Source organism: Sphaerodactylus townsendi, linkage group LG04 (assembly GCF_021028975.2).
Source record: "Sphaerodactylus townsendi isolate TG3544 linkage group LG04, MPM_Stown_v2.3, whole genome shotgun sequence".
In the NCBI taxonomy this organism is placed as follows: domain Eukaryota; kingdom Metazoa; phylum Chordata; class Lepidosauria; order Squamata; family Sphaerodactylidae; genus Sphaerodactylus; species Sphaerodactylus townsendi.
In genome coordinates this window covers 151,266,083-151,284,349 of record NC_059428.1, presented here as the reverse complement: position 1 = coordinate 151,284,349, position 18,267 = coordinate 151,266,083, and the positions used below count along the sequence as shown (strand labels likewise).

The 18,267-nt window shown below is 49.5% G+C and overlaps 1 protein-coding gene across 1 annotated transcript; it reads left to right on the top strand.

The window, feature by feature from the left end:
• The first annotated feature begins 576 nt into the window (after positions 1-576).
• ARPC1B (actin related protein 2/3 complex subunit 1B) lies at positions 577-16,931 on the top strand. The gene is made up of 11 exons (XM_048493099.1): positions 577-3,341; positions 5,528-5,813; positions 8,590-8,664; positions 9,718-9,822; positions 11,858-12,080; positions 12,333-12,440; positions 12,806-13,012; positions 13,499-13,574; positions 15,549-15,742; positions 16,234-16,324; positions 16,673-16,931. The coding sequence occupies exons 3-11, from the start codon at positions 8,601-8,603 to the stop codon at positions 16,709-16,711; spliced, it is 1,107 nt and encodes a 368-aa protein (XP_048349056.1). The 5' UTR covers positions 577-3,341; positions 5,528-5,813; positions 8,590-8,600; the 3' UTR covers positions 16,712-16,931.
• Positions 16,932-18,267: the final 1,336 nt, after the last annotated feature.

Genomic DNA, 18,267 nt, shown 5'->3' with positions numbered 1-18,267 from the left:
TGAAAATGTTGCCAGGCCAAGTCACACCAAATACCTAGCCAGTCTTACCCAACATGCTGTTTCCAACAGTGGACATCTCTGCATCCATGGAAAAGCCCTCCAGGACCACTGGGGAATGATTCCCAGCTGTTGATATTTTCTTGTGTGCAGCCTCTCTGAATTTGGCTGTTCTAGTTTGCCACTGTTGACAGATCCACCTTCCATCCAATATTTTCTAGTTCTCCACTGTCACAAAAAATAAGAGGTGTTGACAGAGCTTCATGCCTGAGATTGGTATATGCTGCCACAGGAGGTGATGATGGCCACTAACCTGGATAGCTTTAAAAAGGACTTGGACAGATTGATGGAGGAGGAGTCGATCTATGGCTACCAATCTTGATCCTCCTTGATCTGAGATTGCAAATGCCTTAGCAGACCAGGTGCTTGGGAGCAGCAGCAGCAGCAGCAGAAGGCCACTGTTTCATATCCTGCATGTGAGCTCCCCAAGGCACCTGGTGGGCCACTGCAAGTAGCAGAGTGCTGGACTAGATGGACTCTGGTCTGATCCAGCAGGCTCTTTCTTATGTTCTTATCTGCCGTACTACCAAGCTGAGACTTCCCCACCACTGGGGGCCCCAGTGAATGGTGGGCATAATTGCATGAGGACAGCTGATGGGCTGGTCAGCTGCTTGGCCTGCCCACCTTGATGCCTCCGCATGCAAGATCAGAGGTAATGAGCTCTCCCTTAAAGCTGCAGCACTCGGCTTGCGAGGGGCAAGATCAGAGAACCCTTTTCTTTAGGAATGGACCTGTTTGTTTTCCGTGCTCAACAGAAACAATCTGAATTCTGGGATTTATTTAAAGTCACACAAATTGAACAGATTTGCACAGTTTTCTCTTGCATAATCCTACATCTCTTGTTTGGTGTCACTCGTTCTCATTTTGCTTGGTGGAGGCCGAAGGCAAACAGGCACGGAGGCATTGAAGGCAGGGAGGCCATCTTCACTACTGGCAGACATAGCATTCTGCTGCCCCTCTCTAGGAGCCTTCAGGCATTTTCCTGTTCAGATCACATAACTGAAACCCTGAGGACTAGAACTTTTCAAAAAGTCAAGATTCTCAGGCAAATGAATTCAGTGCCTGATTGTTGCCTTCTGCAGAATCACACTGCATGTCCCACCCTCAGCACTTAACCCTCTTACAGTCCAGAAACTAATCTTGAAGTCTGATGAAGCAGCAGCAGCACCTAAAGTTTCTCAAACCCGTCCATAGGATCCTCCAAATGTGATGCTGGACCTCCCCAGGTTGCTTGCTGTGGCTTTATGCGCAGAGCCACTGAGTTTGCTGGCCACGTGCGCTCTGTTTGCAGCGTGATCTAGATTTCCAACACGAGGAGGCAGGATATGAGATGGTGTTCCATAGGCCAATAATCTTCCAGTGTTTTTCCTTTAATTTTTAAAAATCAGCCACCAAGTGTCCAAAGATCCTTTTTCGTGTGAACGGAAGTTCCCAGAAATAGCTCAGAGCAGCCTGCGTCCTCTTGTTCAGATTTGGGCAAGCCGCAAGACCATTGTTCTGTGACTTGTGGCTGTGGAATGGACAGTCTCTAGTGTGCTTTTATCCCACCCGTTCTTCAAGGAGAGCTCAATGAGGCTTACTTAGGTATTGCCTTTCATTTTATCCTCACAGCATCCCTGTAATGTAGGATAGACTGAGAGACCTGAACTGGCCCAAAGTCTTCTAGCAAGCTTCCACGAGCAACGTGGGGACCAAATCCCAGCCTCCAATCTGACACTCTTTAACTAGCACACTGCTTTACACTGACTGAGATTTTAAAATCTTATCTGGCACTTCCCAAAGAGCAGAGGGGCAGGATTTGTCCATCTGGGCTTCCCAAACTGTCCTTGTCTCTGCTAAAGCCAGTCACACGTCCCTCTGCAAAACTGCTGGATTTTGAAAACCGCTGTGATGCATGCACAAATATGGTCTGTTTTCAGTGTAAGAGCCGGCAGGATGTGCGATTGCCCAACCTTTTAGAAGAATTTAGTAACAGACAGAGAGAACAAATGGGTAACTGTCGTGATCAGAGTTTGCCTCATCCTCTCAGCGACTATAGCTCCATGTGTCAGGTCACTTCAAATCCTGCCTCTCTCTGAAACAGTGCTGTGCCAAAGGGCCCCTTCACCACCCATGCGCAAACCGCTGTCATCAACTTTGTGAGACTGTGGAGTAGGGCTGTCTGTCTTCTGCGACCCTGTGGTGGAAGTTGTGTCACAACACAGCAAGCTTTTTGTTGCCTTGTTCATTTTGCAAAAATGCCTGCCGGTCAATTCCTTTAAGCTCTGCAGAAAATGGCGGTCAGGTGCTTGTGCGTTTGTGGCTAGAAGCATCTTTCTCTTTGGTTGTGATTGCAACCCTCCAGAATACCTCTGTGTACACTGCAGTGCCTTGATACCTAAGATAACTGGACCATAACTGAGCAATGGACTCATTCTACCTTGTAAATCCTCCCCCAGCTTGGAGAGGCAAGCCAGGGTTGGCTTCTCACTGCCAGTTTTTCTCTAGCCCCTGAGAAAAGGGAAGAAGGGGGAAGAGAAGGAGTAGAATAGAAGCGTTGGATCCCCGAGCTTGGTCCAGTGGGTTCACAATTCAGCCCGCTGTCTGAAGTTAAGCAGGGCTCTATGCGTTGAGTGCTTGGCTTGGAGAGTTTGGGGCCCTGGGCAAAAAAACACTTTCGGTCACGTAGGAAGGGTGGCAGGGAACGATGCGTGTGGAATAGATGCCTCGTTCCTTTCTTCTGCAAGCAGTTATCTCCCAACTGGGATTTGGCAGCCACACCCACACCTGCCCTGTCCGATTCCAAGGTTTTCAGACAACATGCGGAAGTTGCGTCAACCTGTTGACCTTCGAACCTTCAAACCTCAAAGTGCATTCCCGACCGCAAGGAGCTCTCTTATCAGCGTCCCTTCTGGTCCTTCCTGCTTTGAGGTCAGAGGCCAGCAAGATTTTTAGGCTACTGAGCTGTCGAGAGTCAAAGCCCCCTTTGTCCTAAAAACTATCTCCCAGTCCTGTGACCTGGCATCATCTTGGGACCCCTTCTACGAAGCCCCCCCCCCGTGTGAATTTCATTCCCCCCCATCTGAGCCCATTTGTTTGCAAGACTTGTCCTCACATCTCTGCTTCCAGTCTGAGGCAGCATCTAATAGTTAAATGGCGAGAGAGGGAGGAAAGGCGAGAGAGGGGAGGGAGGCCCTGCCCTGCCCTGCCCCACAAGGAAGCCAGCAAACCAGGAAGTGGTTAGAATCAGCCCTCTGCCGAGAAGGAATGGAGCTTTCCCCGGGACCCTGTTAGTTTCCCCAGAGGTGAGTTGCATTGAAAGTCAGTGGGGGAGGCCTGCCCCAGAACGGGAAACCAACTGGGCTGCTTCACCTTCCAGGGCAAGTTCAGCAGCTGAAACCTCTGGACTTTTTATTTGGGGAGGGGGAATCCCGTTGAATTGTGCGCCCGGTCAGCCTGCCTCGGCTTGTGCCTTAGCTTTAAAAAGAGACCGGATTTGTGTCTTCAAGGGTCAGCTGAAAATGCAGTGAATTGAGCTCCCCGCCCCTCACCCCGCCATGGGGCATTTCCCCCAGTTGGAATCCAAATGCAGAACTTATTCCCCTTCTCCCCATGTTTAGGACTGCAGAATTGTGTCGCTCTGGCTGTCCCTTTGGAATTGGATCGATTTGCAGTAAATAGTGCTCATTTCCACATGTTCAGGACGCTTGTTCTCCTGGCAGGGGGTGGGGGGGTGGGAGGGCGATCTTACCTTTGCTTCCCAGATGCGTCCTCCTCGGTCTGAATCTAGCTCTCTAGTTCAGTAGCCAGTCAGAGCAGAGGAAGTCTTTGTTGCTGGTTTTTGGGGAGGCGGCATAGCCCTCTTCTGTTGTACCCATCTCTTTCAACTGCACACTGCAAGGCACAAGCGCCTTGTGCAAGGCACACTGCAAGGCACAAGCACTGCAAGGCACAAGGTTGCTAACTTTTGTTGGCTGCTGCTCCTGTGCCCTTAACAGCATCTTGTCCTGCTGACATTGACAGATGGTAACACCTATCCCTGTGGCCCTGGTGCTGCTCATGTGACTCTAGATACCAGTTCTAGAAATGGGGGCAGAGTTTTTTCCTATTGTCTGAAATCCCCCCCCCCCTCACACACACACATTTAGATGCTGATGGTGTCATGGCCCCCGCCAACACCATTCCTGGCATTTCTAAAAAATGGGTGGGGTTTTTTTCCCCAGCAAGGCTTCATATTGGAGGTTTGAGCGGCTGTGCAGATTTTTAAAAGCATCTCTTTGGCAATGACTGCCACCACAGCACAACACTCTTCAAGTGTTTGACAGGAGGGGAGCCATTTTGTGACTAGCTCGGCTTCCTTTGGCAGCCATTTTGTGGCTGTGCCCGCTACGCCTTGTCAGGATTCAAAACGTGCCCACCGGCTCCAAAAGGATGGAGACCCCCTCCTTTTGGGCTGAGCTGTCATCAATGTCTTGGCAATTAGAGCGGCAGAACAATATTTGGCCTTCTGCCGCTAGCCCCCATGATCTGGACCTTGCATCTCCGGTCTCCCTGTGTCTCAGAGTCCCAGAAGACCTGAGGTGCCACTCTCAAACCAAATGCTACATCATGGCCACCCCGTGATGCAACTGGATTGTTGGCGTTCTAATCTGTTTAGGGAATCTGGGCAGGGCTGGCTTTATTGTGAAGTAAAAGGAAATTGCTCCTTCAGGGTGCAATTTCCAGGGGGAATGCTGGTCCCCCCCCCCCCCCCCCGCCATTGCTGTCCTACTCTGAGCACTAAAAAGGAAAATTATTCATTCACTCATTTATACCCCGCCTTTCTCTGCAATGGGAACCCAAAGCATCATATGTCATTCCTTCTTCCATCATTTCATCCCCCCACAACAACCCTGCTATGTAGTAAAGTTGACTGCATGGCTGGGCCAAGGTCTCCCAGAAAGCTTCCATGGCAGAGAGGGGATTTGAATCCGGGTCTCCCAGATTCTGATACTTGCTGCCAAGGATAGTCCTTGATTGGTCACTTCTGATTCATAGGGTTGCCAGCCCCCACATGGTGGCTGGAGATCTCCTGGGATTACATCTGATCTCCTGGTGACAGAGGTCACTTTTCCTGGAGAAAACGGCCGCTTTGGGAGGTGGGCTCTGCGGTATTATACAGTTCTGGGGTCCCTCCTCTCTCCAAAACCCACCCTCCTCAGATTCTACCCCCAAATCTCAGAGTGTTTCCCAACCCAGAGCTGTCGCCCCTACTGATCCAGCAATCCCCCCAAATAATGAAAAAGCAACTTGTGATTCCTCGGATCTTTCATTAGTGAAACCTTGTTTCAAAAGGCTTAAATCTGTTGGGTTTTCTGGACCAAACTCGGGCAGTTCTATTCCACCCCACCCCCCACCCCCCAAACGGCAGCTGTCAACCTCCCGCCTCTTTCCCTGCTCCCCGTTTCAAAGGAGATCTTTGGCTCTGGCAACGGTTTCCTCTTTTTTGCAGAGAGAGAGAGCCAGAACAGGCAAGCGGAGCTCCCTGCTACTGGGACCGCTGTTGCCCTGGCAGGAGGGAGGCCTCCTCCACACCCACGCAAGGAAGTGGTTGCACTTCTCAGAGAGGGAAGGGGAAGCCGGAGGACTTCAGAGCAGCCGTCTCCTGGCCCGGCTGTGTTGCTGCTGCTGCTGCTGCTGCTGCTGTGGTTCATGTCGACTGTCCAGAGTCCATGAACTAGCCAGGCCCTGGTTTCAGAAGGCAGAACGAAAAAGAGCCCTTTCTCTGCTTCTTCAAGGTAAGCGTCGGAGATGCTGCTTCTGCTAACAGATGTTCTCGAAGCTCCACGGAGCTGCTGGCTCACAGCCAGGGACTCTCTCCACCCTTTCTTCGACTTCCTTGCCCTCCAGAAGTTCCAAGGCGTCAGGCACCACAACGAAGGGAGAGGAATTCAGTATCCTCTCCCGTCTTTTTTGGCTTCCTTTCGGTCCTCCCTGTAAAAAGTTTCTCCAAAAGTCCTCTGCGGGGTTTGGAGGCTGGGGACTAGGTTCTCGAACTTTGGGTCCGTGTGGATTTTGAAGAGGCGACTTCCCATCCTTTTCGAGACCGGGAGGAAGGGTTTAGGTTTGCATCCAGCTTGTGCGAACCAGAGGGGAAAAATAACCGGAGCGGCTGTGACATCTGGCAATTTCTGTAGTGGGTCAGCTACGCTTTAAAATGACTGAAAATGTAAGGGGAAGTGCTCGGTTGTGGTTCCTCTTGTGGCTGCTTCCTCTTGTAGCTACTAGTCCCACAGTCTTTAGGGTAGACTGCACATCAGACTTTAGTGACTCCAAAGTTTGCGTTCAAAGCACAGGAATAACATCCCATCTGGCCGGCAGCTGCTTGGCTTATTGTTCTGAATGCTTCTCTGGCTTGAAAGGAGGCCCGGTCAGAACAGCAACTCATGTGTTTGTTTTATTAATGAATGTGTATCCTGCCTTGCTTAAAGGCAAAGCTGTGAATTAGAACTGTTTGGATCATTGAATTATGTCAGAAAGTGAGACCACGAAGGGCTTAACATGCTAATAGTAGAAACTGAGGTGGGGGGGGGGGAGTTCTGAGCAACAATTCATGCAGGGGTGCAGCAGACAACATCTTCTGGGGCTGCAAGCTCGGTTCTTATAAGGAATCTAGCCTTACGTTGTCCAGCATTTTTCCAGTATATGCTATATACCACAGGTGGGTGGGTGAGGGTTTTTTTTGTGAGGGGGGCCAGATAAACATACAAAATAGCTTTCCAGGCACCTATTAGTTTTGCAAGCAGATCGTAGGTTTTAAAAGACATACAGACCCTGCCCTCCCCCGCACAACTGCTGCCCCAAAAGAGAGCCCATTTTTGCAAATCACGCAAATTTCTGTCTGCAGCAACAGAAAATGTGAACAGCCACGCCCTATAAAAGCACAGCCAGACTTTGCTGCTTCCAAAACTAATACAGATTTTTACTGCTGAGGCCCATCCCACCCCAGACAAGCTGAACACTTTTTATATACTTTGGAAACCCCGTATTTCTTCCTGAACATTCCTGAAAGAAGCAGATGGCTGACATGCTTCTGTATTTGTCTGTCGATATCTGTATCCTGCCCTCCTTCCAGGGTGGCCAGGGTGATGGCTGAGTATCTCCCATACCCATTTCCATCCTCACAACCTGGTGAGGTAGGCTAGGCCAACAATGTGGCTGGTCCAAGCTTACCCAGCCGGCTCCATGACAGAGAGGGGACCCAAACTCCGGATTTCTGTGTCCTGACACGCAAGCTTCGTGCATCAAACCACTGCTTCGCTGCATCTGCATTTTGTTTTTAAAATCCAGCGCACCTTATTGGCTGCCAAACGGGGATGATGAGTTCACTGCCTGGAGGGTATTTGTCATAATTCCCACTGGAGACCAGCCAACTGCACATGTGCAAAAGATGAGCACAGATTATTTCCTTTTTGGGAAACCTCTGGGCCCTTGTGACTGTTGTGGAGGAGGTACAGATGTTTCTCCTGTGGGACACACCTTGGTATGCGGGGCATTTGCATTTCCCCCATGACACAGCGGCACAGTCTGCCCGGAGGCAGGGTAATACCACATCCCTCCCAAGCTGTTGATGGCTGGGAGCAAAGTGCAGCCGCGCAAGGCACCCACACCATTTTAATGGTACAACAGCACAACCTCTGCCTTTCTTGGCCGCCTCAACTCTGATACCATTGAACAAACCAATTGTGGGAAAGTTACTGTCCTACAAGAGGATCCCATTTGGCGTTCTTTTTTTTTTTTGCTGGGTTTTTAAAAGCTAACTTCCTGTTTTGAAAGGTTATCAGGGCCTGCCTCGTTTCCTTTCGTAGGCTGCTCGGCGCCGAAGGAACTGAATCAGAGAGGAGGAGATGTGTTCTGTTATGACAGAAAGCTGGGCTCCATCCCCTGATGCTTTCCAGGGAATTTCTCCACCCTCGTGTTGAATGGGATAGGGCCAGGTCCAAATGCTTGATTAAAAAAAAAACTCTCCTTGCCAAAACACAAAAAAGCTGGGCGTGTCCGAGCAGATTAAAATGGGTCTCCAATGCAATGCAAAATACCTTGGTTCTTTCAGCTGATAGACATTTCATTTGGGATCTGTTTTCATAGGCTGAAGAAACCCGGTGAACGGTTTTCTGGGCAGTAAAGACATTCCTCCAATCTGTGTGCGGTTGGGGTGGTCAGAAGGGTGAGGAAGACCTCCCCAACCAGCCTGAGGGTTGCCAACTTCCAGGGAGGGCGTGGAGATCTAGAATGACAACTGATCTCCAGACTGTGACCATCAGTTTCCCCAGAGAAAAATGGCTGCTTTGGAGACTGGACTCTCTGGCATTGTACCATGCTGAGATCCTTCTTCTCTCTAAACCCCGCCCTCCTCAGACTCCACCCTCAAATCTCCAGGAATTTCCCAACCTGGAGATGGCATCCCTGGGCATTTTCAGCACAGGCTCTCCGGAACGTTCGACTTAGACTCTTTTTGGCAAAACGTTAAATGTAGGACCTGGAAAGGTAACTGGGCTTTTTTCCCCCTCCAAGGTTGAGACGTCATGGCTTACCACAGCTTCCTGCTGGAGCCCATCAGCTGCCATGCCTGGAACAAGGACAGAACTCGTAAGTTTGGGCCTCCTACAGACACGGGATCGCTAAGCCTCTTGCAACAAAGAAAAAGGGGAAAACACTTCCGGAGGTTTTACTGGGAATTTATTTATTTACACGATTTATACCCCGCCTTTCTGCCCTCCTCCGGTCCCTCAAGTGTGGTGCAAAAACACGGGAGCTGTTCGACGCGGCACTGCTGCAGAAAAGGGTAGCCCTGAGTCCAGCTCTCTTGCTTTCTCCATAATCACTGACTCATACTTGCCCTGTTCTCATATCTCTGTGTTTCTCTATCCTATTCCAGTAGCAGCCAGTTATCTGAGTAAGGGGCAGAGAAATGAGGGGTGTTAATCTTACTCGTTTAGAAGGAGAGGACGTTGTGTGCTGCTTCCATTTTTGGTGGTAGCCCCACGTGGCACATAGCATCTAATTCCTCCTGAATTCCACAGAGATTTGCCGCTTGCAGATCCAGAGCCCAGAATCCACGGAGGTGGAGGCGCAGGGTGGAGACAAAGGGAACAGAAAATTACTGTCAATCGCATGGCTGGAACTCGGAGAGAGAATATGGCCATTGTTTGTGGGTCAGTGGGATGCCCTGGCCAATCATGGATGGTGAAACTTCCTCCACTCCAGCTGTAGCGTTTGAAAGAACCATTGGGGTTGCATCATTTCCCTCCAAGAACAAGAAGGCACATATTCTCTCTCTTGCACTCTGAGAGACTCTCCTCTGAGAGGAGAAATCAACCTTGTATTTGGAAGAGGCTGTTGGTAGCCTCAGTACGCAGTTGTAGCATCAGGGCTGGATTACTACTATGTGTAATTTGTGGGGCTGTCCTTGAAAACTTCATCAGGTTTGGGCAACAGCAAACACATCACCGTGGTATGCTGCTGATGTGATAATTTCATGCGAATTTGCAAAGGTTGCCACTGGTTGCTAGTAAATGTCTGGGTGCAAAATGACTTTGGGACCAGGACACTTGGAAGCCACCCCCTCCCACTAGAGTCTGCCCCAGATCATCACAAGGTTTATTTTCAGCAATAATCATGCCGTTGCCTCCTGTTCCACAGAACTGGCGATTTGCCCCAACAACCATGAGGTTCACATCTACAAGAAAGATGGAGCAAAATGGACCAAGGCCCATGAGTTGAAGGAACACAACGGGCAGGTGACAGGTAAGGGGCCTGGGGGCATCACCTGGGGTAGAGTTTGAGGAACAGAGGCTGGATTTTGCTATACCAGCATGCTTGAAAGACAGAGCTAGAAATCAAGAGGACTCGGTTTCGAATTTCACCTGTGCTGTGAATTATGCAGCTGGCTTTAAGCAAAACAGTCCCCCCCCAAGTTTTAAACATTCCTACAAGCCTGCTGTGTGAAGAATTGTGGCCAACTTGTGCTCTGAGTTCTCAAAAGCACTTTGAAGAAAAAGAAGAAGAGTTTGGATTTATATCCCCCCTTTTTCTCCTGTAAGGAGACTCAAGGTGTCTTACAAGCTCCTTTCCCCACAACAGACATCTTGTGAGATAGGTGGGGCTGAGAGAGTTTGGAGAGAACCGTGACTAGGCCAAGGTCAGCCAGCTGGCCTGTGCTGGAGTGCACAAGCTAACCTGGTTCCTTAGATAAGCCTCCGCAGCTCAAGTGGCAGAGCGGGGAACCAAACCCGGTTCTCCAGATTAGAGTGCACCTGCTCTTAACCACTACACCACACTGGCTCTCACTTTGGAAATGCTAAGAGTGATTATACGGCACATGAAAGCATGAGAACAGCTGGCCTGCTGAAACCAGAAGTCCAGCCAGATGTTTGCAGGGAGCTGGCCAGTAGAGTGTGCAGACCAGAGCCCTTTTCTGTTCCTAGTGTCTAATATTGAGAGGTAGAAAACCTCTGAATCTGGAGGTTCCACTTTTCTACCATTGCTAACAGCTACAGCTGTTACTCTTTGCTCCCTGAATTTGTACGATCTAATTTTTTTAAAGGCCTGTAGATGAGGCTCCCTGGGCTGGTTCTTATCTGTTTCAAACCTGCCTCACAGTGCTGTTGTGAACAGACAGAACCATGTATGAATAGGCCTGATCTCTGAGAAGAAAGAAAAAAAATCTGCATTGGGTGGGAGGCATGACCGGTCCAAGACCTCAGAGGAAGCTTTGTGGGTCCCGATGTGGTGCCCACGGACACCTTTTTAGAAAGTGGGTGTGGCCAAGTGGGGCTAGTGCCGAGCTGTACTTCTGATTGGCTGTTCAACTTAGAACTGCGTGGTGTGGCGGCAGCTGCTATCACAGTGTTGGTTTCGTTCTCTCACTCTAATTTCCCCAGTGTATTTTCTAAAATTACCCCTGTTGTTCCCTGTCCTTGGCCTTTGCGTGTGTGTTTCTCACTGCCTCTCTTGTGTGCCATTTTGTGACTGCTTCCACCACCATTTGCCAGAATTCCAGCCGTGCTCACAGGCTGAGGAGGGGTGGGCACACTCATGAACTGACAGATCTAAAGCTGGCAGCCTTGACTTCAGGGGCATACTGCCCACTGGTCAAATGTCCATGGAATCCAGCCATTTAGTCATGTGGGGGTGTGTGTGGAAAAGTAGGGAGAAATGCAACCAGCCCCACCAGCCGAAAATATGCCGGCGGGTTTTGGGATATGATTCTAGCAAGCTCTGGGCAGCAGGTTTGTAGCAGCGAAAGGAGGGATTCCCCCCGTCCCGACCCCCCCCTGCACCCTTGCTCTCCTTTTCTGCTTCTGCAATGGGAAGGAATACAAAGGAACGCCTTGTGTTGGGGAAGGGGAGGGGGCGACGGGAGGGAGGAGAGAGACTGGTGGATGGGCTTTAGGAGGGTCGGAGTTGGGCGAGCCCTTGCTCCAGCCAAAAGAATGCACCAAGCACGGCCCATGGGGGAAAAGCCCAGTGGTGGGATTCAAATAATTTAACAACCAGTTCTGGTGGTGGGGTTCAAATAATTTAACAACTGGTTGTTTACAAGCCCCATTTTAACAACTGGTTCTGCTGAAGTGGTGCGAACTGGCTGAATCCCACCAGTGGAAAAGCCCCCTTCCAAGGCACCTGAAAATTCATTAAAAAGCTGGGTGTGGGAGGCTCGGTTCTTGCCCCGGGCTCCATTTTCTGTAGAGACGCCACTGCCTGACTGGCTGCCATCTGCTCGAAGGTCCCCCTTTGGAGAGATGTATCTCGGCCGCAGCCTGTTCTGTCTCCTCCACAGGCATCGACTGGGCCCCAGAGAGCAACCGCCTCGTGACCTGCGGCACAGACCGTAATGCCTATGTGTGGACCCTGAAGGGCAACGTCTGGAAGCCCACCCTGGTCATCCTTCGGATCAACCGGGCTGCCCGCTGCGTGAAGTGGTCTCCCAAGGAGAACAAATTTGCAGTGGGGAGCGGCTCCAGGCTCATCTCCATCTGCTACTTTGAGCAAGAGAATGACTGGTGAGTCCCTTCGAGGCCTGGACCAAGCTGCAGACTGAGGACAATCAGGGACTTGCTTCTAAAAACTCCTCGCAAGCAGAAAACTAGTGATGGAGAGGCTCAGTAGCTTCTATCTTGAAGTGCTTGCTTTCCACATGCAGGGCTATGGGTGGAGCGTTCCATCCTGTGCTAGTGATGGCAAGGATAGCATCTGGGTGGGATTCTAGGGTTGGTCTTAATTAAATCATCCACAGTTGCCAATCACTCTCCTAGGTGGGTCTGCAAGCATATCAAGAAACCTATCAGATCCACCATCCTCAGCCTGGACTGGCACCCAAACAATGTCCTGCTGGCTTCCGGATCCTGCGATTTCAAATGCAGGTATATAACCCTTTCGATGACGCTTGCAACGGGCTCAAAGGACTCAACAAACACTATCTACCCGGTGTGGTGTGGTGTAGTAGCTAAGAGCAGGTGCAGTCTAATCTGGGGAACCAGGTTTGATTTCCTGCTCTGCCACTTGAGCTGTGGAGGCTTATCTGGTGAACCAGATTAGCTTGTGCATTCCAACACATGCCAGCTGGGCAACCTTGGAATAGCTAGTCACAGTTCTTTGGAGCTCTCTCAGCCCCACCCCCCTCATAGGGTGTTTGTTGTGGAGGGGGGGAGGGAAAGGTAAGCCCCTTTGAGTCTCCTTACAGGAGAGAAAGGGGGGTTATAAATCCAAACTCTTCTTCTTCCCCTAGGATCTTCTCTGCCTACATCAAAGAGTTTGAGGAGCGTCCCTCCCCCACTCCCTGGGGCTCCAAGATGCCCTTTGGGGAGCTCATGTTTGAGTCAGGCAGCAGCTGCGGATGGGTCCACAGCGTCTCCTTCTCCGAAAGCGGCAACCACCTGGCATGGGTGAGCCACGACAGCACGGTCTGCCTTGCCGATGCCAACAAGAAAATGGCGTAAGTGGGACCTTTGGGGTTAGGGTTCCTAATGAGCTCATCCGTTCTGGTTAGAAACAGGAAATGTTCTTGCTTTTGGGGGGGGGGGAACCTCTTCAAGAAGACCGCCGTTCAGTCTTCCACATTTTTATCCTGCAAAAGGAAAGAATTTCAAAATGTAATGTGCCGATCCTTTTCAGATTAGAAATGAGCATGGCAGAGAATGTAAAAATGTGCTAGCTTCTTCCGCAAGTGGTGGAACCCTATCCCTTAACGAAAGCTGCCAAATTCCAGGAGGGGCCATGAAATGACAGCTGATACAAAGATCATTTCCCTGGGAGAAAATGGCTGCTTTGGAAGGCGGACATTACGGCAATATACCCCACTGAGGGTGCTTCCCTTCCCAAACCTCGTCTCCGCCCCAAAATCTCCAGGAATTTTCCAACCCAGAGTTGGCAACTCTACCCCGATCTGGCCTAACCGTTTCTCCTGTGCTTTCCTCGACAGCGTCGCGTCACTTTCCGTGGAGATGCTTCCCCTCCTCGCCGTGACCTTCATCACCGAGAACCGCCTGGTGGCTGCGGTAAGTCACCTGCCGACCGACCACGAGTTAAACGAGGTTATGGGATATCCTCTGCAAAGGATGTTGGGGAGCCCAGTTTGAGCCTTTTATACATCTGAAGAAAACATCCTGTCTCCAGAAATTGGCTCCTCTGGTTATAGGATTGGATGCCATTTAAACAAGAAACAGAACCCCCCTGCTGTAGACCGGGCGTCTCCAAACTATGGCCCTCCTGATGTTCACGGATTACAATTCTCATCAACCCTGCTAGTTGGCCATGCTTGCAGGGGCTGATTGGAATCGTAGTCCGTGAACATCTGGAGGGCCATAGGTTGGAGACCCCTGCCTTAAACGTTTCATCTTTGTGTTGTTATTTTCAATTCTGTAAGTCTACCCCCACGGTGTTGATTTGCTTATCCAAGACCATTACTGTTTGAGTAAATTATTTTCACGTTTGCAATCCACCTTCAGTTTCATTGTGAAAGCTGAAGGAAGTTGACTGGTCATGATTATTATGTACTCACTGGGAAAAAAAGCCTAAAAATCATGGCGCCGTTAAGACCAACAAGGTTTTTATTCTTGGCGGAAGGCTTGGTGCGCGGGCACTCTTCTTCAGATGCCAAGGGAAATATTAGTTTGTACCTGTGCATGCACATGAAAGCTTACACCAAGAATAAAACTGTCTTGATCTTAAAGGTGCTGCTGGAGTCAAACTTTTTTCCTGCTGCTTCGAACCAACACAGCTACCTACCTGAACAAATACATTCATTAAAGCATTTTCTTGTCAAGGGCAGTTTCTTCAACCTACCACTGGATGGCAGCATTTCTCTTCCAATTCGTTTAGCTTTGCTGTCTTCTAGTTTTTATGCCATTCTCGAGGGGAACCGTTTATACATTTTGTATCATGTTGAACAAAACATCCAGTCTCCAGAAATGGGTTCTTCTGGTTATAGGATGAGGTGCCATTTAGAGAAGAAAATGAAAGCCCCTTGCATTGGGCATTTTTTCTTTAAATTATTATTTGCAGTTCTCTATGTCTAGCCTCACGGTATAATTTCACTCATCTGAGCAAACTTTTTGAGTAAATTATTTTCATATTCGTGATCTGCCTTGAGTCTCAATGTCAATGTTAAAGGAAGTTAGTGATGATAATAATAATAATATACTCCTCCATTAAAGTATTTTCCATTTTCAGTGCAACTTCTTCATTTCACCACGAGATGGCAGCATTCCCCTTCCAATGTTTTTAGCTTCCCGGTTTCTGACCGCAGCAGCCAACTGCTCTTTTTTGAACGAGGAATGTGATTAGTGTGCGAAAGAACAAAAATATGCATGTTATCATTTTGAAAAGGAATGGAAACTTCTGTTCTTTCTCTTCCAGCTGGGGTATTCATTATCAGAATCATGCAGAAAGTTCCCCTCGTGATGTGTACTGAGCTGGCTCTACTGGGTTGCCAACTCCAGTTTGGGAAAATGTTGGATATCTGAGGGTAGAGGGTTGGGAGGGCAAGATTTGAGAAGGGGAGGGATCTTTGAGGATTATAATGCCCCAGACTCCACCCCCCAACACAGCCTCTGGAGTCTGGAAGACAGCCATTGTTTTGGGACCAACAAGCTTTTTGGGGTATCAGCCTTTATTTTAATTAAATTTATTTTATGCAATTTCTGTACTACACCCATCTTGTCTCTAAGTTGCTGCTAGATTTGAATCTGGCTGTTCTACTGCAGGCACACACAGCTGCCCTCTGAAACTGAACCAAGTTTCCCTGCACGTAGAAAGAAAGCGGCTCAGGGGAGGAGAAGCTGGACTAGAAGCCAACATTTAAGTTTTCTTTATCACCTCAGGGCTTCACTTGCTGTTTGTAAGAATTGGACCTCTCACTGAGCCAGCAGCTCTGAGGAATATGAAGCAAGTTAGTTTGTGTAATAGAACCATACCTCACAGCACAAAATCTTGCTCTTCTGAGCTGCATGTCTTCTCTCATCTTTCCCCAGGGTCACGACTGCTGCCCCCTGCTGTTCACTTACGATAGCCCACAGGGCATGCTGACTTTCGGGGGGAAGCTGGACATCCCCAAGCAAAGCTCCCAGCGGGGCCTAACAGCTCGTGAGCGCTTCCAGAACCTGGACAAGAAGGCCAGCTCCGACACTGACAGCAACCTGGACACTCTGCACAAGAACAGCATCAGGTCAGCTCCTCCGCCCTTAAAAAGGGGATGCGAGAGGCATGGGGCCACCTGCTCTGGTTCGCAGCAGCTCTGAGGCATCTTTCCCTGTTGCCTTTTTAACTGGAGATGCTGGGGATCGAACCTGGAGCCTTCTGCATGTAAAACAGAGGCTCTTTCACTGAGCCACAAGACCCCCCTTCCAATTGTAGGTTTCATATGTACATGTGAAACTGCCTTGTGTTGAATCAGATCACTGATCCATCGAGGACTCCATTGTGTACTTGGACTGGCTGTGGGCTCTTCAGGGTCTCAGGTGAAAGGCAATGATGTTATCCTTTTGAACTGGAGATGCTGGATATTTGAACCTGTGTGCCAAACAGATGTTCCACCTCCGAGTTACAGCCGCTCCCCGCAACACTCTGATTAAGCCAACGCTGGCTCGAGTCTAGCCTGCTTTGAGCTCAGCCTAACTCGATCCTCTCCTCATGTTGTCTTTCTTTTTCTTTTTCTAGCCAAATATCTGTGATCGCTGGCGGGAAAGGCAACTGCTCTAAGTTCTGTACCACCGGGATGGATGGGGGCATGACCATCTGGGATGTCAAGGTAAGCCCCGGCAGGGCAGAATGCAACCTGTAAGACATTCGTACGTTGCACATGGAGATCAGGGTGTTAGCAGTATACTCCCATGGAAGCTTGCTCTAGTGAATGCAAGCAACTCCCCAATGATATTTATGAGCTCGGGAGAAGGGCCATTTCATTCTGTGACTGCATGTCTTTGAGCCGGAGACTGAGCATCTTGTTCTCACAACCACCCTGTGAGGCAGGGTAGCTTGAGAACAGGACTTGCCCAAGGTCACCTAGTAAGTGGGCTTTTGAACCTGGGTGCCCCCCTTCAGCATCACCCTGACCACTACACTACACTGACTTCATTCCACGCTGTTGTCATTTCAGAGTCTGGAGTCTGCTATGAAGGGCCTCCGTATCAAGTGAAGGAACCGTCAAGGGGCTTCCTGTCCAGCAGCTGTTTGCTTCCTTCACCCGCTTCCTTCTTGCCATCCCGTGAGTCACAGCAAAGACAAATCCAAGCAGCAACAAGCTTTCTTGCTGTTCCCCCAACCTTGGAAGAGGAGCATATTAGCTGTGCTTAATAAAACAAGAGAGAAATTCAGGTGACAAACAGCCTAAAATAAATTGTTTCTCTTCATGCCAATGGGCAGGGCTGACGGTGTCCTTCTACTTGAGTTGCTGTTTCCCCCACAATTATTATTTGGAGTTCAGTAGTGTTGCAAGCTATTAACTTACAGGATCCTTCTTATAAAAAGAAGAAGAGTTGGCTGAGAGAGCTCCGAAGAACTGTGACTAGCCCAAGGTCACCCAGCTGGCATGTGTGGGAGTGCACAGGCTAATCTGAATTCCCCAGATAAGCCCCCACAGCTCAAGCAGCAGAGAGGGGAATCAAACCTGGTTCTCCAGATTAGAGTGTACCTCCTCTTAACCACTATGCCACTGCTGCTCCTGCTAAGGAAACGCAGCTTCCCCTCTCCCCAGCTGTGCTGGAAGGTGACATTTCTACCAACTAAGCCCCTTCCCCCCTTTGAGTTTGTGTACACCACTGGAATTCTCACACAGGGAAGGTGGGTGCAACCATAAAATGGCTGTTGCAGGGGGTGGGGCCAGTCATAAAATGGCTGCCACAGAAGGCAGAGCTGCATAGACAGATGACACACCTAAGCTCACAGAAGAGGGGTAATATTAAAAAAAAAATTCTGGGAAAGTGGAATGAGAGGGAATAAAACCACAACTGTGGTGGCAGCTGAAAATGTATTCTTTTAAGCGGATCTCCTGTGGCCAGTCAGAAGCCCTGCTGGGCAAGAGACACACATGGCCCCTCCCTCTTTCTGAAAACACCTGGCAGATGCCAGGAAAGGTGTTGGAGGGTGCCATGGGTCCCATGAGCACCGTGTTGGGGATCCCTAAGTTAAGATGTTTGCCCCCCTTCCCTGGGTAGCACAGAGTCAGCAGGATGAGGTATCCTGGGAAGCAGAACATCAGAAGTGACTCACAAAGTTCGAAGTTGAGCTCAGGGAAAAAGGAATTCTTGCTCTTTGAAAAAGTAAGCCTTTTCTAGATGATGGGTCAAGTTATGCCTCCGGTTTTATCAGCAGTCCAAGAAATATTATTTAATGTGCATGTGTTTTAATGTGCCAGCAGTTGAGTTTCAGAGAAACAAGCCCAACTCTAAGAGACAGACGACATAACAGGCGAGGGATGGAAGCACTGGTTAGAGCCCAGACTGGCTGTACGTTGGTCAAAGTGTGGAAGCTAAACCTGGTTGGCCCTGGTTAGTACTTGGATGGGAGACTACCAAGGAAGTCCAGGGTTTCTACACAGAGGCAGGCAATGATGAAACACCTCTGTTCATTTCCTGCCTGGAATCCTCCATGAGTGATTGCGCTAAGTCTGTTGTGACTTGATAGCACTTTTTGATTGTTAAGGCAAGGAAAATACATATAGGGACAGGAATAGTGAAGCTCGCTCTGCAAGCA

Excerpts from the sequence above, each read along its gene's own strand:
- ARPC1B (XM_048493099.1), top strand. The coding sequence starts at position 8,601 with ATGGCTTACCACAGCTTCCTGCTGGAGCCCATCAGCTGCCATGCCTGG. Across the intron at positions 13,575-15,548 it reads AGAACCGCCTGGTGGCTGCG|GGTCACGACTGCTGCCCCCT; the intron begins GTAAGTCACCTG and ends ATCTTTCCCCAG. Across the intron at positions 16,325-16,672 it reads TGACCATCTGGGATGTCAAG|AGTCTGGAGTCTGCTATGAA; the intron begins GTAAGCCCCGGC and ends TTGTCATTTCAG.